This window comes from Pithys albifrons, chromosome 3, assembly GCF_047495875.1.
Source record: "Pithys albifrons albifrons isolate INPA30051 chromosome 3, PitAlb_v1, whole genome shotgun sequence".
NCBI classification, from domain to species: domain Eukaryota; kingdom Metazoa; phylum Chordata; class Aves; order Passeriformes; family Thamnophilidae; genus Pithys; species Pithys albifrons.
Genome location: NC_092460.1, coordinates 17,679,289 through 17,703,090, shown reverse-complemented (window position 1 = coordinate 17,703,090; position 23,802 = coordinate 17,679,289). Strand labels below are relative to the sequence as shown.

General features: G+C 37.4%; 1 protein-coding gene across 1 annotated transcript in view; it reads right to left on the bottom strand.

Annotated features, from left to right (window-relative positions):
- Positions 1-23,802, bottom strand: part of CACNA2D3 (calcium voltage-gated channel auxiliary subunit alpha2delta 3) — a 395,617-nt gene that overhangs the window by 131,389 nt on the left and 240,426 nt on the right. Inside the window, exons 12-13 of the mRNA XM_071549734.1 lie at positions 8,358-8,436; positions 4,129-4,262 (exon numbers count right to left, since the gene is read on the bottom strand). Of these exons, the coding sequence (XP_071405835.1) occupies positions 4,129-4,262; positions 8,358-8,436 (213 nt within the window). The remainder of the gene's footprint in view (positions 1-4,128; positions 4,263-8,357; positions 8,437-23,802) is intronic.

Below are 23,802 nucleotides of genomic sequence, written 5' to 3'. Positions count from 1 at the left end.
ACACAATTCCATATATACAACAAAGCTCATTCACTTCTAGTGTGTATTGAACTGCTGAGTAGAGAAGTACAAATGGAAAAGAGACCAAGCCCAAGGAAAGGTGAGTAATTTTGGATCAGAGGACTGTGAATCAGAAGACCAGACACTGCCTGGAATATATCACCGGCTTCAATCCCAACAATTTAGCCTAAGGCTATTGGCAGCACTGGACTATTACAGGACTCGCACTCCCAACTACTGTAAAGCTGACTTTAGAATTAGCGTAAGACAAATCTAAAGACTGTTTCCCAAGTGAATGCCTAAACTGAGCACAATCAGTCCAGTTCTCCACAGACCAAAATTCAAATTATTTCAGAAATCTGTTGTTTCTCCAATTGTCAATGATACTTCTTAAGATTCTATCTATCCTATGTCAAAAGTCCTGTGTTTAAAAGATACAAGGCTACACCCACTGACAATATTGTTTCCAACATGAAATCCTGGGTTAAACAAAAAAACCACAAAACATTTTTAAATGAAAGGTAACTAAAAATTACTGTAGGAGCTGAGTAGTTATCTCTTCAGAAAGACAGGAAACACTGGAGAGAGAACAAACTCGGGGCAGAAAAAGGGAAGCCAGTTCAGTTGCCTGTAAAACAAGAAGTCACCCAGAGAGACCTCATCTCATTTGCTTTATAATCCCATCAACTCCCAGCAGTGGAATCCTGGTGGTGTCAAAGGCAACATAGCCCTGGTGTGCACGCAGGTTGCTCCATGTTGCATCTGCTGTACATGATACCTTGTCAGAGATTTCCACTTCTATAAATGCTACTTTTTTCCAACAGTATGTGAAGCCCTGATGGAGTGTCAAAGTCAGGCTGGAAAGACAGCTGTATGAATATTGTGCAGACATCCTCCTACAGGAAAGGTGAACAGATACAGGAATTTGATGCTTTGTTTTAGGAGCAACATCCTTCCGGGAATATTCCTAAATAGTATCAAACAATTGAATGATCCAACTTCTGGCTTTCACAGATGACTTTGTCCTGGACAAATACTGGATGAGAAGTCTGGGGGAACACTGAAAATGGTTTGTATCCAAAGACTATTCCTGTCCAGCTTCTTTCTGTCTGGATCCCGGTATGTTCCAGTCCAACGCTGCTTGCTCAGAAACAGCACAGCTGGCCAATGAGCTCTGCTGCTTGGTGAGATGGAAACAGGGAAGTATATTCCATGCTGTCAGAGCACAGTGACACTGGTTATAGCCATGGATATACAGCCCTGAGTATCCAGCCATAACTGTTCAGACACAGCTGGATGATAAAAACATTTAAGCTATCTGGAAATGCACTAATATTTCTAAACTGGAAAGAACCAAGAAGAAGTCATGGAAGATCAAGGACAAAAACTGGCTGTGAAAATCAACAACTTTGGGGCCAGAGAGGATGATTGGCACTTCCAATGCCAAGACACTAGAGATGGCCAGGAAACCTGTCTCTGAGAATAGCTGAGGCAGAAGCAGGTCTCATTAGTTACAAGGTTTCCCTCATTGCTATTTCCAGGGGTTTCTGTGTGACTAGCCTAATTTCTCATGTTCCTTAACCTGTGAGGGTTTGTTTTTATTTGAGAGAAGAATGATGAAGGAGAGAGGAGTAAGGTATTCGCAACTAAGCAGATCATGGTATTTTGTTTTCAAATCTTTTACAGCATCCAGTCCCTTATGGTCCTGAATGCAGTTTGCAGACACTTAAAATACGTGTGTGTGTGTGTGTGTGAGTAACTAAATGAGTGACTCTGTGTGGGGGGGTGGGTGGGGGGGTGGGAGTGTGTATAGTGACATTAACTAATTTAGTCAAGAGAGTAAGAAAACAAAAGAAGATAAACAGAAGAACCTGGAAGTATTTTGACTGAAACAAAAGACCTTATGTATGGATTTAAGCAGTTCCATTATTCAAGATTGTAGCAGCTCCATTGTCTTTTATTTTCCTATTTTCTCAGGAAATATTCCCTCTCTATACTCCCTCTAGTGTTCTTAAATTCACTTGCATTTATTCATCCCTGCTGTATTCACCTACTATTTCACACAAGATTAAGTTGTTAATTTTCCTTAGCCTTTCCATAACCTACATGAGAATTGCTAAAAGTTAGACTAACCTTTACTACTACTTTTCTCCCTACAATGATCAAAGAAATTAAGACAAATTAAAAAGAAATTAAAAGACAAAAGATAAAGTGTGAAATTAATTCTGAAACAGCATTTTGTACTTTGTTGAGAGGTAAAGGGCAGAACTTGGTGCAGAGAAAGGAGGAAGATTTTGTTTGCAATACTTTCAATGCAGATACACAGACAAAGAACAAGGAGAGAGTTGCACTAAGACACCACTTTCATGAGTCTCTTCCTGCTACTCTCTAACAAATTCACAACCTCCCTTCAACACATACACACACTGATTACTTCAAACATTCTAAAAAACAGTGAATTAGAACAAGATTCTCCTGGTCATCTCCCCACTTCGTGGGATTCCCTGGAGGCACAATAATAACCCACAGTTTCTGTTCATCTCATGTTTCAATAAAAGAAAGAGAACAACGGGGACAGTGGATTAATGTGTTATTTAAAAAAGGGAAAAGGAGATAAGTTAATTCCTTCTAAAGCAATTAACTTTTTGTTTCTCCTTTATAACTGCAGTTTTACTATTTATATTATGTTACCCACAGCCACAGCTGAAGAACAGAAAGGGTCTAAACAATTGTGAAAATGAAGTTAAAGCTTTATTCCCAGGGTGGAGGGGTTTTTCCATGAATAGTTTTGTCTTGATTTAAAACTGAACCTTCTAGAATCAGAGAGTTCAAACAAACAAAAAAAGACAAATATCAAAGTGAAGCTGATGAGACTCTCCCACCTTGCCCTATATTCAAAAAAGTAAAAATCTAAACCAGAAAGAAACAAGTGTGCCACTTGTCATCTGTGATCTTCTAGTCATTATAGAGGATAACTGGCATCACTTGTACTACATGATAGACATTTGCTACAAACTCTTGTTCTATGGGTAATATACAAACCAAAATATTTCAATTGGCACAAAGGAGACATAATAGGAAAAAGAAAATAGATAAAAATCTGTTTCAGACCAACCCATGAAAACAAAAAGCCTTTACCTGCAAAACTGATGATTTACCACAAATGCTACAGAAGTATCATGACAGCTCAGTTGTTGGAATTTTATATGGTATTTCACCTAAAAAGCAAGCCATATGCTGAACTGCCTATGTAAATAAGTGCTGTAGCCTTAAGAACTAATTAATGAGATCAGAAATGGCTGCTGCCGACTTTCTCAGCAGATGTGCATGGTCAGTCAATTATGAAGGGCTTTGTAATATAAACAACATTGTTAGCCAATAATCAGTGCCAAAGTGTCAAGCACCTGTGGAAGGTTACAGTCTTAAAGATGTATTTAAGTGTGTGTGCATATGAATAAAGGGGCCTGTTGCTGCTAACTTCTGTGAAGTCGTCTCTCAGGTCCAAAAACCCGCCTCCCACGGTTACACTCAGTCACTGCATAACAGAAAGTTGTGCTTCATCTCTAATGTTTCTCAAGGATGTAAAGTTAAAATTGGACATTTATGACAATTATTTTAGCATATAACCCATTCCATTTACTTTAAGAGGTTGACTCTTCTCCATATTCTTCCCCAAGATGTCACAGTTGACTACTAGACATTGACCCACCTTTCTACACTGGAAACATTTGTTCTTGTCAGGCTATGTGTTTATACCAACACATTCATTGACGTGGTTTAAAACAGAGAGAAAAATGGTTACTCAATATTATTAATTTTGTTGAATGTCCATTTTTGATTAATGTAAGAAATGTAGGTTTGGAGGTCATAAATTTTAAAATTATTCTGTAACATGTTTGTTTCATTATTTTCTATGTTACTACAATGTATAAATATCTGCTGAAGTTCAGTAACTTTAATTATTTGCTTGTAGTATAAAGATAAAAAGTCCTGATTCTTACACTGAATTAGCACATTTCAGCTACAGAAATCAGAAGGATAATGAGTGTTTCTACCACAGTATTTTTGTTGCTAATTCCTCATTATTTGCCACAAGCCTTTACTAAATGCTTTACCATGCAGACTTACAGTGCTGTCAATGTATGCTTCAGTCCATACTACATCATGCTCCTGGTCAATAACCTTTGGCCGGCTGAGAACATGGAGATATTCCATAACATTCTCTTGCACATCAGCTAAGGTAGAGATCTGAGTAAAAAACCCTGTGAAAACACAAAATTCCAAGCTTTAAACCAGAGAGAACAAACTAAGGAAGATTGCAACAAGAAGTTTTAGTTTATGTCTGTGATGTTTTCTGCTTGTTTATTTCTAAAGAGGAAATGCAAAACAGGGAATATTTCATGATAAGCACACTCAGACAACGGTAACTGGTGAAAAGAGAAGTCTGTGAAACCTTTGGCCAGTCCTCAAGGACAGGGTTTCCAGTACTGCTACGAATCACTGCACTGTCTATACTAAACTTCTATTTCCAAAACACTTTTGTTGTTTAATAATTTGAGTGGGATTTTTAATGCTGCATGCTTTAAAATTTAGAATCTTTGTCCAAAAATGTCCCATCTTGATTGTCCAGATTCAAAAACATGATGGACTGGAACTACAATAACACAACAGTAGTTTCACATGCACTCATCTGTGCAGACTGTGGCTGAAAAAAAAGAGCAGTATGTTATTTACAAATATTGCAGGTCACAGAAAATGTAGACTGCAACTAGAATTGTTTGGTTTAGTGATCACAGCTTTGTTAATCCTTTAAGACATCTCCTACAACCTGACAGCACTGAGAACAGCAGAAGCCTCAGCTATTTGAGCTGTCACCACTTCCTTTTCAGTGCTCAGGTGTCAAGTATCTTTATACATCACAAACTTGGCATCTGGAGCCCACATCATGCAAAGGTGATGAGGGACTGACAAATTTCAAGGCTACAGTTTCATCAGGCCTTATTTAAATGCATCACTTCCCTTCATGTACTTTCCATTAATGAATAAAGACCAAGATGAAAGAGGCCTCACTACAATTTTAATCATTTGACAAGATCACAGCTTCTGTGGACCTGGAATATGAAGCTTTATTAAGCTTCACCAGAAAACATGGCAGCTGCAAAGAAATTTGGAGCTGTGTTTTTGCAGCCAGGGCCAATTTTGGGAAGATTGTAAAGGAACCCTGTAGTCTGAGTTCTAGAACTTTCTGATTCGGTACATGCTTTATATTCAGACTTTTTGACAATCATGTGTTTGTAGCTATTTGTAGAAGATGTCAACCTCACAAGAATTAGCTTCCTACACTGCTAAACTTATCCCTATTATGTAGAGATCAGAGGTACTGCATGGAATTAAAAACCTTACTGTTCCTATATCCAGGTTTAATCATCAGTTAAAGACTTGCTCTGAAGCTGCTGAGGCCACGTAAGCAATACCAGCAAACCCTTGCTTAAATTTTTGCATTGTAACACCTGTTTCTCAGCTCCCTGGTGTGTGAATTATGCCATCTCAGAGCCCCATACAGGCAGCACTATGGTTTTTTGCTCTACAGCAGGAAAATACTCATGAAGGAAATGGGTAAGATTTGGTAATGACAAGCATGAGACAGGTATAATAATGTGGTAAAAGACACACTTATGCTCTGCATGTGGGCTGCCTTTCCACATTGCACCGTCCTTGCAGTGTGTTTAGGATGCCTTGCTTTTCTTTAACACACCCACCATTAGACTCCTAACTTTTCAAAATGCCTCCATTTGATTTTTATGTGGACTGCAACACTTTTCATTTTCTGGGCACTGTGCAAAATAGATGCAAACTGTCAGAATTAAAAAATCCTCTTTGTGCAGGGACTAAGAAGGGAATTCATAGTTTCACTGTAGCTGTAAGACTCCCATGGAGATTTCCCCCTCTTCCCCAGCCAGGAGGCCTCTGGAGCAGGTGGACAGCCCCAGTGCCTGGCTGCCTGCCACCCCCACCGGAGCCCACAGTGTCGGAGGTGCTGGGGTCATGCTAATAATGGGGATGGATGTGACTGGGGCTTCCTGTACCTAACTCTCTTCTGCTAAGACAATAGTCTGTAAACTGCTCCAGCTGGGGCACAACCTGCCTCGGGGCTGATCTGTCCTCTGCTGGAGCTGCAGCCCCTCTCAGTCCCTGTGAGATGCGAATCATTTTTCTCTGCTTTGCTTTCTCAGCCTCTGCTCCTTTGTACTGATGAATCCCATCCTTTGTCCATTATATAACATGCCAACCACGGTGGTGATCCATAACAAAATATTAAAAAAAAAAAACCAAAAACAAAACAACAAGTAAAACAAGGCCTGTCAAATTATTAATGCAATAGTGAATTTTACTGAAAAAAAAATGTAATCCCAGCTGTTCTATTAGCAAGTAATGCATTAACTCCCATCTTTGTCTTTACAAACTTCTGCTGGAAGTGACTGCTGAGGGAAAGGTAGTGCCTGCTTACTTCTAAGTTCTAGATGTTACTGCTACCATCTGGCACATGCACACTAAGCACTAGGAAACTTTCACCTTTGTTCACTTCAGAACCTTAGTAAATCTTTATTGGTTTCCTTTATGTGCACTTGCTTATGAGACAGTAGAGTAAACCACTGCAAATTTCACAAAATGCTCTAGAGGGATTTTGGGGATCTTGAATGTTTTAATGTATTTTAAATGGTTTGGTGTTTTGCTTCATTAAGCAAACTCCCTCTAGATATGCCCTACTTATACAGAAAAATCTAACAGAAAAACATGCTCAGGGTTTTTTAAGGTTTTGCCATCAGGACCTAGAAGCTAAAGAAGTTTTGCAAGGTGGTATGAATTTCCCCTGTGACCCATTTTGAAGGAAAGGACTGCTGTCCACAGTCCAGTCAGCTGGAAACCCTGCAAACAGCCTTCATCTATGTTGTGCTTCCAAGGGGAAAATCACTGCAAGGAAAATTGATTTTAGGGTCATTGACCTTCAGTGACAAAAACATACTTTGGCCCACCCATGCAAGGAGTAAACTGCAGTCCAGATATTCAGCAAATCTTTAGACCAGCTTTACTACAGTCCTCATCTGTTGTGCTTTAACCCTTCATTTCACTAAACTGAAACGGACAAGCTGTAGCTGAAAACTGTAAGGAAAAGATCGAAATTCGTACTGTCTGACATAGTGACTTATGCTGTTTCCAATTGTGATTTTCAAAGCTAAAAAAATAATCACCAATTAGAGGCAGACGATTTTTGCATTATAAGCTATCAGAGAGCAGGTATTGTAACTATTAAACTGAGAGGGAAATAAATTTATAGAAGTAACAGTCATTAAGCTGTTTAGTTGATTCATATGAGTAAGACTGACTCAAAGCAACATGGCTATGAAAAGAACAAAGTAGTCCTGAAGAATGACAAAGGTGACCACTTTTCCCCCTCTGGGAACAAGGAAGACGTGGACCAGATGAGCTGCTAAGCCACTCTCCATTGCCTGGTCCTAATTTCTGGGTTGCTGTACTTAGATCTTTATGAATTTGTGGAGCTGAGCTAAAAAGTTAAAAGATTTTGTTGATTAAATTGTCTTCAAAAAAGATGCTTCAAAGGATTCTTATACTATTATTTAAACTAAATTATGGTGTAATATTAGCTGATTAAGACAAGACTTCAAACTGAGTAATTTCCATCAGCTGGACATAGCAGTAGTTAAAGAAATAATGACTAAATGGATAGCACCTGATGCAATTCATCACAATGTAATGTGGCACAATGGAAAAAAAAGATTTTTTTTCCCCCCAAGAGGAAAGAAAGGGGGAAACCTGAAGATTAATTAGGTGGGGTTTTTTTCTTTTCTTTTTTTTCCTGATTCAGTTTTACTTATGTTAGTCAAAACTTTTACTGGAGCATCTCAGCATCTTAAATGTTTTAATGCTCTTTGCTTAAAGGATGTAAACCAGTTTTCTTCAATTACACTGTCAGTTCCTCAAGGGACAGATGTCTGGTGTTTTGCAAACCTAACACAATGGGACTTATACCCAATGTCCTTAGAAACCAAACTAATTCTTAGTAATAACAGCTTTAATGGAACAAATGTTCTCTGAACAAAAATTTAAGACCAGATAGTTTAAAAGCTACATGCATATTTAAAGAAAAAAAATCCAAACATTTTCTTTTTAAATTGCATGTTACAAGACAATTAAGTATTTTCATTTTTTGTAGAAAATCCAACCCATCCTCTCTGATTAGTTATGAATGACATCATGTCTGTAGAGGGTCAGACATGCAGGAAGGCTCAGGAACAGGGGTTTGAAAACAAGGCTTTCACAGAGGAAGGAGAACTAACCTTTGTTAGCACAGGCCATCCACTTCAGGTTATCAGCAAATGCTGCTTCTCTTCCAATCAGATAGGTAAAAATACGAACCTAAGAATACAGGGCAAAAGGTAAGTCAATGAATATTGCATTTAAAGCATGTCCTGCAGAATTTCAGATGTACACATGTGTCACTCATCAGGACAGACCCTTTCTGAGAAAGTATTACTGGTTAAGCAGCACACTACATCAAAAAAAAAATCTCTGCCAGTAATGCCTTCATGACAAAAATATGTCTTTTGTTCTATATAACAGAATGGCTGATCTTTTTGAATGTGTTTAGTAGCTGATATTTAACTGAAGTTGTGCTCAATATGTAATTGACAGTAAACTAAAACCTTTGGGATACAAAGCATAACTGCACATTTCAGACAAATCTGTTCTGCACTTATTAACTCAGAAAATTGCTATGAAGTGGGGAACAGGCACTTAATTAGCAAACACTGCTGTAGATAAAGGATCTGAAACACCAGGCAAGCAAATTCCCCTCAGATCTCAAGGTTCCTATGACACAATATCATTGTCAACTTAGAGACAGGTACCCACAAATAGCACTTTAATGTAATTTAATTATTTTACAAATAAAATATAATAAAATAATTAAATTTCTTATTACTTTTTCATTAATATTTTTCCTCATTCACAACAGATATTTTTAGAATAAATCAACTTTATACTATGTTCTCATAGGGTTTTTATTTCCACAGAAGTAGTTTTAAAATACTTTGAAAGTTTCCCTCTTCTCTCATGGCCCTTTTGTCCATTGTCTTAAAGGTCACATCCTGTTTCTAGGCTTCATGGTGCTTTGCCTTATTATCATGCCTGGAGACCAAATTTAAATCATAAAAATTTTCCTAGTCTCTCAGATATCAAAAGTACACAGAACTCAATTTATAGTTTACAAAATCTACTCTGTAGATTTGTATAGTTTACAAAAACTGACTCTGTAGTGTTGCAAGTTTGAATCCAATGGTATGTATAACCACTCTAAGAGCTAAAGAACACAGCATTAAACAAAATAATGGTACTTTTATACTGTGTTGATACCTATGAAAAGCATTAACAAAGAAAATCTTTATTCTACAAAGACTCGTGAAAGTGTACAGTGAGATTTATACTCTCAAAATACAGCATAAATCACTGTCACAGTTTATCTTCCTGAAAATGATGCTGAAATATAGCCCATGAGGAGACTGAATACATCTGAGAGATTTATATTTAATGATCTCCTTTAATCTATAAAGAATCACCCTAGACTGTGTTCCTAATAAAAGGAGACCAGCCTTATCTAAATGGATGAGCAGTAAGTATGTTGACAGGCATAGGCAGCACACTAACTCCATGGAACCCAGAGAAAATAAAATTTCAACAAACCAGTAACATGGGTCATCATGAGGAGTGGGCTGACTCTGCAACACTATTGCAAGGATTTTAATGGTTTTCCTCTGTGTATATTTTCTACATCTAGTTTACTTGGCATCTGCATCATAGTTGCCACTGAAATTGCCATTGTACATTAACTAGACATTAAGTACCAGATTTAATATCCATCCATATTCCCAGATACTATGGAAGGTCTATGTTGGCAGGTAAAACTGTTAATAGTGACCACAAAATTTTCTTTGTGTATATGAAGTAACTGAATGGGAAATGCAGTAAATCAGTTCTTCCCTGCAAAATGGTTACAGGAAAGACTTATTTTGCTTGAACAATCCAGATTTAGTACTAATATTGTATAGTCTGATGATAAATATGTAGTACTGAGGTAGATGATTGAAATCTCTATAATTAGAAATAGAAGAAGTATTAGGTGTGTCTCATTCCAATGTTGATATTTGACCTTAACAAAAATAATACAATAGAAACTATGAGCTTTAATAGGTATATGCACTACCTATATACACACCTGATACACCTATATTGATGTCTTATGGTACAACATAATGTTAGGACAAAGAATTCTCTTGAATCCATATGGAGAGAATGTTTCAGTCAAGGCAGACTGCAAAAATTCAAAGTTATTATGGGCCAGTCCCAGCAGATCCAGTAACAACATTTACATAGTCTACATGTGCTCTAGCTAACTCAGTATAAGCCAAACGAGAAAAACACCTGTGAATATCCAAGCACTTGTGACTGAATCAAGAGACTATTTTCATCAGATAAGGAATCTGCATCAGAGTGTATAAGTACCTCTCTGGCAAAAAACATATGATAAAAAGAGAGCCCTTCAGTTCTGGATAATTTTGAAAGCTTGGTAAGATACTGGAGATATGTGAATCAAAATATTTTCCATATCTGACCTGCAAAATATTATATCAACTATATAAAGGCTTATCATGACCTGTTAGCTGTGGAGAAAGAAAATATTCTCAGGTAGAAGCACTAGACTTGAATTTTTATATCCTATCTACAAAACCGACAATTGTACATGTCAGATGCACTGAACACAAGGAAATACTTACTATAAGAGCAAAAACCTTAATCTTTGCAAATATACTTGCTGTTTCTGCATAATAGGTATCTCCTACAGATGTGCCATAGACTTCTATTTTTCAAGCCAATGTTCACAGAAAACTGAGTGAGAGCTTCACAGTAATATTAATGAAACTGAAAGGACAATGGAACCAGTAACTTTAATAGAGCTTGTGACTTTCTCACTTCATATTTTTCTAAAGCAAGTATCGAATAGCAAAGAATACCATTTGAGATTGATGTATTTTAATTATCTTTAAAATAGCAGCTGTGGAAACCTCCCATATATTTATTCCCTTCTTATTGTGTCTCATTTCTGACCTAGAAGAGTCACCTCTGGGAAAGAGCACTCCATTCATTTACCCTTCTTACTAAAAGATTGCTGCAGAAGCCCAAATGATTCTGATCTGTGGAATCAAATTTATATTAAACAACCAACTAATTTCAACCATGCATTTTATGATGGTCAACCTCTCTGTGCAAGGCTGTGGATTCTGGTCCAAACCACTAGTTCATAGTAAACTGCTAAGAAGAAACACAACATGCCAACAGTTGTCACAGGTTGTGTTGGCAACTATTCCCATGTACACAGCAGAATTAATTAATATCAAGGCATTGAATCTTCAAGCTCAGTAGGTCAGAAAAAACGGAACACAAATCTTACACTGAGTAAAATACCTAAATCAAAAGCAGATATTTAACTTCAAACATTATCACTATTTTTAACCTGCTTCCCTCCCTAGTTTTCCAGTCTCTGCTGTTTCACATTCTTGTTGCCTTACCTTGGCACAGATCACGGTTTGGACTACACAGGTGGTTGCCCTCTACTCTTTGTTTCATCCCCTCGAATATTGAAAAATAAGAGAGCACTGTTAAAAAGTTTCTCGCTTTTACATCCAGGGAATATTCTGAAGTTTGAACCTTTAAACTCCTGACAGACCATTTCTATAAAATCTCAGAGATGCATACACTCAACTGTTAGTGAGGAAACCTAAGAATGATGACTTAAATGACAGCTATTTCAGTGCTAACCACTTCATGTGAAATATCCACTTAGCAGCTTCATCCATTATGTGTGGGCTGATCTGCAGTCCCTGAACTGTCCTCACCTCTGATACTTCATTAAACTCTCAGCACAGTGAAGAGAATAGGGACCTTCTTCCATGTACATTCAGCAAGATGAGTCAATCTGCAAGATCCTGCACCCTACAACTGTGAAGTTGGATCTTCATGCCAAACAGCTGGTAAAATAGTATTTCCAGAAACTTAAAATACTGTGTGGGAGGGGAAGTGGGACTGACAGTGCAGACCTCTGTTTGCAGCTGCAAACTATTTCATGGACACCTTCAGCAAAACAGTCTTTCCTTTCTGGCTCAGCAAGAAATAAAAATAGTCCTGTGGCAAGAGCTATGGAATTTAAGTTTTAAGTGGGATATAGGGATGAAATTCAAGTTCCCATAGTTATAAGCTCTGGTGGTCCAGGAAGGCCTCAGCAAGTCTGTGCACAGATGAGTAAATGGACTGCTTTGGAACAATGGATCAATGTGAGATGGAGTGATTGCCTGAACTCCCAAGGAGCCTCACCAAAAAGAATTGATTTAACTGTTACAAGAGCTCTCACCTTGCAGAAAAAAACCTATTCAAATTTGAAAAGGGGAAAATTATGAGTATGTAAAACATACAAATTTGAGATGCATTATAGGCTCTAACTTCAAACTATAAACACACAAAGCAATTAAAAAATAGTGCAAGGGTTCCAAGTGTACTGCAGTGAATCTGGTTGTTGCAAAGGACATAACATACAGGGCATTGAACAGGCATGGAAAAAGAGAAATAGAAATACAAGGTCATTCTTGAAACTTCACTTTATCTCTAAATGTCTTCATGGCTTTGCCTATTTTAGTTCAATTTTTACATGAAGTGGTGAAAAATTTTAAAAAAAAAAGACTTGAGGATCTATTTGCATTGATAAGTTAGCAGGAAATTCCATTAAGTCAATGCTTCAAATGAGCACACAAAATTCTACTGATGAGGGCTGCAAAGGCCTTTGAGATGACACAAAATAGCACTACCTCGCCATCTTCTGTCCTGTTAGAGACCTTTACCCTGGATGGTGCTGAAAGACTCAACTTCCACTGCACTCAGTGCAAGGAAGCCATAAAATCAAAGACATTACTTCATGAAATTGAATCCTTACACATTAAGTTACTCAGTAAAAGATTCTTCATTGTTAATTTTTCTCCTGTAGTATCCAAAATACCTCTTTTGGGAAAGTTTGCCTTTATACATTTCCTCATGTCTTCTCCTTCCTGCAGTTGCACACTATGAAACCCAAAACACTGCATTGCACCCCAAAGTCTGATGGGACAGGTAGCACAAACAAACCCCAAAGAATTAATTTGTCTATTTCCCTGGCAAACAAGATATTTTAAGCAAAAACAGTAATAAAGAAAAACACTTAATCATCCAGCAGCTGAGCCCTGCTTTCCCAAACATCCACATCCCCAACAGCTCTTTGTATAGAACTACCTTGGAAAACACATGCAGAAGAGGAGCTGGATGCTGCAGTTAATCCCTTGTGGTCAGGGGACAGCAGTGCCATGTCGCACTTGCCTGTGAGCAGCATTTCTAGATCTGCTCTCTAGGTCTAAGGCTGCTGAGGGTCACTTTTGAAAAATTCAAACAAGCTACATGTTTCACACAAGACATAAAGTGAGGATATTTCTTCTAGCCCTGAAAATGTGCTAACATACTTTGTTGATACAAAAAAACTATAATGCAACTCATACTAAACTTTTTGACTGACACAATGTCTAGAAAGTGACATCCCAGAGACTCCTTTTCAACAGACCGCTCTGAGATTACCCCAAACCAACTCATTACCTTCACTGTAACGGTTACTTTCAGCACAAGCTACAACAAGTTACTTTGAGACCAATGAGTTGTGCTATAAATATTTCAGATATATTTCTAGTGTGAATAAAATCTTTATACAGTACCTCCAAATGTTGTGTAAACACTACACACTATTACTCAAGAACTATTTTCAGAAATACTTTTCTGAGTTTAGAAAATTTTATTTATTCTACTTTTTATATCATTCCACTGGCAAATACAACCATAGTACAATGACTTCAACTACATGGGATATAGAGTGAGAGGAAAATTTTAACTCATGCTTTTTTAACTTTCAAAAATTACCTGACATACTTTTATATCATAACAATATTTCTATCATAACAACATTACTATTTCAAAGTAAAATAAAATAGATTTATTGGAGCTCAAATTCTGTGCTCTCGTCTGAGAAGCTGAGGAAATTTTTGATTCCATTCCTGATACGCAAGATTCCAGATCAGCCATTACAAACTATTAACAAGCCAGTCTAGATCAACTACTTTAGCATAATTCAACTATACCTAATATTGCCATCCTTCAAAATTCTGGAGGATTTGCTGAAATGTAGAACATACATTTTCTTCCTTAAATGCAAAATAGCTGCCTAAACAAATTAATTTGTCTGAATGGAGAGGAGGGGAAGGGATTAGAGCAAAAGCCATGACATGACCAATTTCCTCAGATCTAACTGAAGCTCCTGTGGAAAAAGCAGTCTCATACAATTTCTGCTACTACTCAACTTTCATGTATATCAACTAAATTTTTTGCAGGAATCCATGAGAAAAGATCAAAATCAGGCTACATTCTAAGTAATCAAACACTGCCAATGTCTCCAGTGCTGTTGTTCCACAGTCCCAGGATGTAACACAGAACAATGGTAACCCATTTGCAGTTTACTTCCCTGGGCACGGTGCAGACACAGAGTAGGGGATGACATCATGGATAAAGCACTGGCCTTTCACCCTTGGGATTTTGTCCAGCTTGCAGTCCTATCAGATAATGGGTTTGGCAACCTCCACTAGTCTCTTTTGGACACTAATCCCCACTACAGAATCTCTATAGTTCATCATATAATTTAATACACCTGGCAACCTTACCACCAGTTCATTCTTTTGTTACATTATGGCCCAAAGTGAAGGCAAGGGTGGTAAATGCTCTGACAACTGGCTATTATCTCCCATAACAGCTGATTTTGAGGGGATTATTGCAGTCATAAACCATTTTATTAAAACTGACAACTGGGAAAGCAGTGTAACAAAATCAGGTGATATTTAGAAGTTTTATCACTGATTTTCTACCAATCTGTAATGGAGTTTCTAGCATCCAAAATGTGCTGGAGAGGAAATTTGAGATTAAAGCTACAGATCACAAGCCAAGAATCTGAGGCCTGAGCAAGCTTACTGTCAGAAAAGTTTAACTATTTTGAAGTAACAGAGGCTTTTTTTGTATTTCTCTTTGTCAAATAGCATGTTTATACTTTAATTTATCCCATTTATTTGTTCACCTCTTCCTTTTAGTTGTATTCTTTCCTTTTCAATTGGAATTATTTCACCACTTTTGATACTCCAGTTTTAGATCCACAGCCTTGTTCACAAATGAACAAGGTTAATTCCTGAAGATATAAGTGACATTTCAGGCAAGACAAAGGGGAGTTGCACTCAGTTTACGGGATAAGAATTCAGCTCACAGAAACTGTTGAAATGGTTAGGAAGATGAGCAGTTGAGACTCGAGCCTAATGGCATTAACACACAAGCAAACAGACAATAGTACCAGGGTACCCATGCTCAGAGGAATTAGCACACACTGTTCCCACTGGAAATAAGTATCAGTTCTACAAAGTTGTAAGAAGGCATCAAAAATTTCACCAGCTAAAATTTAACAGAACTTAATTGTAATTGTCTGAGCATTAAATGCAAAATTATTTGGTAGACATCGAACTGTAGAAGGATAATTTAAAAAATATGTAAGATCCTTCTGGGCGCTCTGGTACATCACAGGTACATCTGGGCAATGTCATTTTGTATTGTGTAGGACAGTGGCATTAGTTGGATGCTATACATTTAATCAGTAAAATTTCTTCACAGAATAAATTTCACACAATGAAAGCAAAAATCATTAAAATAAAGCCAGAAAAGTTTGAACCATAAGCACTCCTGCTCTAAGCAAGAGGCATTACTAAAAATGTCCAGTTGAATAAAATATGATCTGTTTCATGGGAGGTTTACAGAACTGTGTTGAAGTGAGCTTCTGTATTTCATGATTCAGGACATCTGTCTTTTTTCCTGCAGACTTGAAAAGAGAAAATTTTCTTTCACTGTAAGAAGACGTAAATCCTCCTGGCCTGTGTTTCCAACAAACCATTTGAGGTAGAAGGCAATGTGGTGCTGAGCTCAGCTTTGTAAGCCTATGTTAGATTCTGTACAACTGAATTTTATGATAGTTTCTATACAAAGTTCAGTGGTAAGAAGTTCAAGTTTTAGAAATCCAACCACCAACATCAAGATTCTCGTAATGCAGCACAGAAAATTGTAATGAGGTCTAGTCAGAGAATGCAAAGAATTTTGCAAATTGCAGTTTTAGAAGAATTGTAGACTCGTAGAATATGACTTGGAAGGGATCCATGGGAATTATCGAAGTCCAGAGCCTGGCCCTGCACAGGACAGCCCCAGAAATCACACCATGTGCCTGAAAATAAAACTGAAGACTTTACTTACATGAACAGGAAAAAAGTTTGCTCATGGAATTTTAAGATTACTTTACTAGTTCATTGAAATGCAGAATCAGCCAAAGCAAAAGCAGAAAATGGAAATACTGCTCAGATGGAAAAGCAGACCCACTGTTCAGCAAACTCTGGTAGGAATGTGTGTTTATTGTTGCACTTCCTGTGAGTAGAAACACTGCAACTTCTTTAAGAAAATCTTTCTGAAAATGCTGAGTTACTGGATAGAAAAATAAATGAGATTTTGCATAAAAATTGTCTGCCATGCTGAAAATCATTTAACCCTTCAAACACTTTGTATTTACACCATGAACTGTTTGAACTACCAAAGTGCTATAACAAGAACACAAAATGGACATCAAATTCCTTTATCTTGACATTTCAACCAACTGAAGGCAATTGCTGCTCAGACTGTCGTAGTATTCCAATCAGTATTAAAATTACTATCCCTTTAAGTTTATCTTTGATTAAAAATTACATTTACCTCTACTTTATAGGTTTTGTAGCCCTACAGCATCCATGTGTTCTCACAGTGAAGTCAAACTAAATATTTAATACACCATTCTAATTAGCTACAAACTATTACCTGATTTAAGTCTGTAAATGAATGTGAAAAGACTCTGGAGGCCTAATGCTAACCTTCATCCACTCCAGTTACAGGAGAGAAATTACAGGCTCTAATTAGACTCTTTAAACTGCAAAGAAATAGAATTTTCATAACCAGCTTATTAAAAAACGAAGACCCCCTTGGGACAGGGCAAATTGCTTCTACCCTGATCCGCTTATCCTTGTACAACACCATACAGAAGACTCATGTTGTCTGACTTGCAGCTCATATTTCTCCCAAATTAATGAGCACTCAAATTATTCCAGCTGCCCCCTTGGCACAGGGCAAAATTGGAAATCCATGGCTGCCAAGTGACGTGTATAACCCAGCTGCTAAATAAAATGTGCTTAAGGGGACGCAGCTGTTGAGGTGACTATTTACATTAAAATAAGTCCATGGATACAGAACAAATGCCTAAAGACAGCAAACAGTGTGTAACACTTTGTTTAACCATTGCATTAAACCAGGTTACAAAAATTTACCGTATCATTTACAGGCTAGAGGTAAATGCATGCTCTTTTCACCTTAAGATTTATTTCTTCCAATTTGTCTAATCTTGGGAAAATTCTGATTTTCTTTGGCAAAACTGGTACGTTCAGAGGAATTACATCAAACAGTAGAGTTCACATGTCAGAAAGGGCACAGGATTAGGAACTGAGGTCATATTTAGAAAAGAATAGCAGACAAATGTGTTTAAATTAATAAACCTGGAAAAAATTTCCCATGAAGTGTTCAAGAAATTAATCAAATTAATTTTTAAAGCATTAGTGAATATTTTTTAAGATCTATGCATAGCAAAGAAAATGCCAAGAAGAAGAAAGGGGAAACATAATTTTAAATACTTTCAATACCAGGAAAAAGCAAGCCACAGTGTGCTGTCTGCTCAGTGATGTTGCTTACCTCCAAGGACTCCAGGCCTAATGAAATGAACATAAGGTGAATGCACTTTTCACACAGCTGTGCTCTCCAAGCCTACTTATTATTGTCATATTAAGAAGAGAATTTGGTACAGAGGGGAATGATCTGCCCTGTATAGAGTGCAATTTAATCATTTGATTCAGGATTTAGGTGACTGACTAGGGAGGACACTAAAAAATTTGTCAAATGTCATGAAGCTGGAAGTAATTCCTAGTATTTTGGAATATAGAATTAGAGTTTGAAATAGCATTTTGGAGCAAGAGAAACATTCTGAAGTGAACAGGATTAAATTCAGTTTAAATAAGTACATTAGAAGGGAAGTTTCCAGTGCATTGGCAAAAGGTGAGGAAAAAGAAGAGAAACAGAAAAATATCTGGATTTCAGAAAGAACCACAAATTTGTTGCAGGTCAACAGTGACAAACTACTGAAATAAAAACAAGTATCAAATGCTGCAGGTGGCTGAAAGAAATAGCAACACATATTTGATGAGAATGTAAGATAAAGGAGGTGGTTATTCAGCTCTACCTGTGAAAAGGAAAAATGCAAAAAAGCTTTAGCTAGACTTCATGTGCACTGCAGGACCTGAGACTCTTAGAAAGCTCTATAACACAGAAGGAACCCTTCATGTTCACAAGAATTACTTTTTTTTATTGTTACTTACCTTTAGCTATCCTAGCTAATTTCAAAAGCTCTGTAATTGAGATCATCATCCAGTAGTAAAACACGTTTCACATAACCCTACATACATTGCAACACAGTGATCACCCTGGTTAAATACCAAAATCAGGTTTGCTTCATAATAATTGTTAATTCTTCTTTGATTGCTTCTTGAACAAGTCATTCAAAGATTTTACCTGTGGATGACCTCAATACTGTGGTCAAACCTTTCACAATGTTGGCAAAACACTGAGGGTTTTTACCTATCCATTTCAATTAATTCATGTTCCAATATTTCTTAACAACAACAACAGCAGTTGAGGTATTTGGAAAGAAATATTTTGGCTATTTTAAGCCTGGTACAAGAAAGAAAAAAAAAAATGAGGAGCAGAACTTCTTTGGACATTAAATATGAAAAACAGCTTAGGGAGGTCCATCTTTTGAGTTCAGAACTACAATACGCTTTTTTCTTTAACACGACTCACGAGCTATGCTCTAAGTTTTGTAGTTAATTATAAAAACATGCTGTTTGCTCTCTCCATTTTCATTGCTGGGTTTGCATTGTCCAAACCATACAAAACTATGCAGTGATGTCACTACATGCATCATGGACAAGAAAAACAGATGAATACTCTATAAACACTCTTTGCTCTTAGAACATGTAGCCTAAACAAAGGGCTTCTTCCTCCTTCTTTTGGAGAAACATGGAAAGGATGAGAACTGAGAAACAAAATGAGGACATTGAGCATTAAGCATTTCACAATAAGAAACACAGGAAAGTTAAGTTAGTGGTGAAAAAGGGGGAAACTCCAAAGTTAAGGGATAAAAATAACTTGTTTTGCTGAAGGATTTTTGACACTGAGCAACTGACTTCTTAAACTTCCTGACATGCTGCATCACTGTATTCATTTTTCCTTATGGCAATCTTTTTCAGAGAATAACAGCATCTATTCAAACTCCCTTTTTTCTGGGTTTTTGCTGCCTCCATCCCTATGCCTATTACAAGATCTCTAATCAGATCAGCAGTTCTAAACTCTAGGACATTGATAACACATGGAGTAATTTTAAATATCTAAAAACTGCCTGAGCATTCTGTAACTTTTTAATACAGTGGCTTGTTGTTGCATTTCTTGCCCAAATACAAATAAAAGACATTTTACTCAAAGGTAGAATGATAATGGCCAGCACAGGGAAAATATTTCCAGAAAGTGACTGTCCCTTCAGCACATAACAATATCCATGACACATGAATAACAATAAACCTGTCTGTAAGGGGTGATTTGATAACCCATCTGGAGCAGAAGACAACCCAAATTCAGGTCTGTGTTTCAAAGAGAGATAAGGTGCAGAGGAGATGGTGCTGCCTGGCTGTAGCTTCCCTTCAGGGCAACACATTGTAGGAAATGGATCCTCTTCCCCAGAGGGCAGAAAGGAAGGGAGATGTCACAGTTGCCAGGACACAGCGAATTGCCACCTTTGCTGATACCCTTTCACACTGCAGGACAGCATCGGCCAAGGAGGGAGGGAATACTACTGAATTTCAGCTAGGCTTTCAACATGTGACATGAGAATACAGGCATATCACACCTGGCACAAGTTACTTAATTAAGTGAATTTCAGCTGATCATTATAGATGAAACTGAAAAAACCAGCTACAACTCTTGTTTCCAGTGAAATCCATGAGTGCTTTTTTGGAGAGACAGCTGTTTGTAGATCATAAATTTGTCCCTATGATCAATTACCTTGAATTAAGGATAAAATAAGTGCTTGGCCTTTATTATCCCTGCAATCATATAAAAAGCATACTTTCAAACTAAAAGGAGAAAAAACATTAATTGAACAGAAAAGAGACTATTGGAGTAGAGAAATAAAGACAAAAGAACAAAGTAACTGCCCACCCTGTCAAGACAAGAGAAGCAAGAATGCAATTTGGAAGACAACACAGACAGGATTAAAGGAGAAAATAGCTTACAACAGAAGGAAGACAGTACCTTTGAGAACTATCAATGGCAGAGCTGCAAAAACTGTAAACTACAATGAAAACTAGACATTGGGAGCTCTTAGTGTCATGTAACAGGATAAACATCCTCAATGCAATGTCAGGCAAGACAGGGAGAAAGTGCCCAAATGAGACACAAAGGAAATGTAATAATAATAAAGATTAGGAAGCCAAGATAGGAGCCTAACATCATATCTTATGATCTATTTTACACACAAGTATATAGGAGATGATATAAAATGTATATACAACATCATGAATATATATACATGAATGAACATAAAATGAGAGCAACAAGAAAACAAAAACTCAGAAGAGAGAACATGTGGGCACACAAACTCTCTCTATAAAAAGTATGCCTCAGGAAAGGGAAAAATAATGTGTAACATATTAAGACAGAGATTTTATTCAACATTTTAATGAGACAGCCAAAAAAGAAAAGGGGGTTATTCAATTCAAGATGACAACATTGGAACATGGAATCAAACCCCTGGCCAGCTGAACCTGAGGATCCAGCAGTCCCAGGGGTCCTGCAGGAGGGACAGCCCCTGGATGGATCCCTCACCCTCACCGAGGCAGACAAGAAATGCAGGTGGGAACCAGAGGCAAAGGAATGGCCAGCTGGGGGCAATGAAACTCCAGGAATCCTGGCTGATGCCACAGCAAGAAAACAAATGCAGCTCCACTGAAATTGCTTGCCTATTTGTCCATCATCCCCTTCCTACTCTTGTGTCCAGCTCCACAATTCCTTCAAGTTTGCCACTGCCTTCCCTTCCAGAGGAAAAACATTTGGTGTCTGTACTATTTCCTCTCACCATCACATACAGCATTTAAGGACTGCTAGATTTAAACTGATCTGAATAAAGGTATCTGGACTGAAACACAACAGCTATCCTTGAATAAATCCATACGTGGAAAATTAATTCAGAGTAGCCATGCTGATGTTCTTATCTGTTTAATCTATTTGGAAGATATGAGAATAAGGATACCTGCATGTGGAATTCAGAAATACTCATTCAAATTCTTATTAATAGTCACTTCTCAATATTGTCACGCAGGCTACAGTGCTCCCTGTGCTACAAAGATATGAGATATACTTGTATAATTCCCCTTATATTCACTGGAAGAGGAAGGAAGATGAGGCTCTGGACAGAAAAGGACCTCTCTTATTTAGTCTTTCCCTTTGCAACATTTATTCTGACATAACCCATATTGTTGAAGTTCACAACTATGTTACTATTGCAGTCACTGAAATTAGGATTTATTTTTCTAGAAAATTACTTTTGTTTACTCAACATAAAAAAAGTTTTACTAGATTATCCACTTTAACAAAACTTTATAGTTCTCTATTTCTTTAAACTACATACAAGAGTTCCACCATGTTGAAATGCACTAAATAACATACAGATATGGTATTTCTCTGACCCAGAACACGTATAAAGATAGCTCAGGCACAGAATGTCACAGAAACAACTTTCAAATAACAGCACATTCATTTGAAACAAATAGCACACTGACACTGTCACCTCTGTTTATAGCTGCCAACTTTGACACATCACTTTTTGTTTTCTGATCAACACAATGGCCCTATAGATGCAGTTCAGGGTGAACATGAAGCACCTGCCCTATTCAGGTAACACCTACTGCAAATACAATCTATTCATTAACCTGCAAGCACATTCCAAAAAAAACCCTTTTTCTTTTTTTCCTGGAAAGTGATTTGTGAGCTTTTACTCCTTAATGCCTTCTTCTGCAGATTCCTGTTCCTAACTCTTAACTCCATCTTTCAATAATAAGGTGTACCTTTCATGCACTGTCAGAAATTTTCTTTTTTAAAAAAGGTATGTTCTTAAAATTCTGCAATTTCCTTTAATAACATACTTCCTCACGTAACCTTTTCCTGAAAGCATCCCTACAAGTAGGTAGCAAATATAAGTGTAAAACACAATTCAATGTATTGCTTAGGCAAGAGATGTACAGGAGGTCTCTGAACATCCAGAAAATGTTAATACTGCAGGGGAGCTGCACATGGACTTCTCAAGTACTCTTTCTTTCATTTGTTTCCACTGTGCTTGTTTTAGACTCAGCCAGTCGTGCCACTCTCTCCTCATCCAGCCAGTGCTATTGATTATCTGGGCCACTGTCAGAAGGAGATTAGAATAAGGCTGACAGTTCTTTGGCCAGTGTTGAATCAGGAGAAAACTCAAATGATGCCAATATACTTGAAGGAAGAAGTCAGCTTGTATATTGAAAAGAATATCTTCCCTTTTTATTGCAGCATATATTCCTACCATTTGTTATGCACATTACTGCCATGGGAGCTGCACCAGATCCCCAGCTGCCCTGGAACCAGCATCTGAGCCTAAGAAAGCTTTCTACATGGGCAACTAGCCAGGCAATTGCAATCATTTATTTCAGAAGTCACCCTTTCTACCATCACTCGTTTTCTCTAAATCAGGTTATGGCAACATATTCCACACTGGAAAGTGTCTGGACTCAATTCAAAAGTACAAGACAATACAGTATATAATTTCTACATTGACTTCAAAATGAAGGTTGAATCTTTCAATCCCCAATAATTTGAACAATGTCTATTTGAGTGTCTCATCTGGATTACTCTACTTTTGAAAGTGTTGAAGCTGCCTTGACCTTAATTTAAAGGACGGTTGCAACAGAGCATTTTCCATTAGAAACTCCTGTTCCACCATCTGCCCCAAATTGTCCAGAATCAATGACCTTCATAAAAACATAATAGAAGAGCCATCACATTCTGGAGAATTTGAGCAAAGTGATTCCTTCAAACACACACAGACTGGAAAAGAGTTTGCTGTTCTTCTGGCAACTTAATATTAGTTTAGCTATTTTATGCAAGGATGCCCAAGGCATTTTACTATTACCTCTATAATAAAAACGTAACAACAAATTTATAGGAGCCCAAATAACTGCATAGGTGAGTTCATTGACATTTTGCCTCAGGAGATACTGGTTGAATTTTACATCACTCAGAAAACTGACACCCAGACAATAAAGAATAGTGCAGGGATCTGGGATTCAAAGACCTGAAATCTGTTCCTTTCTCTGCCAGTAACACTCAGAAAGTGCTTGCACATGCCTGCCTAGTATCCTATTCACAGTGTGACTG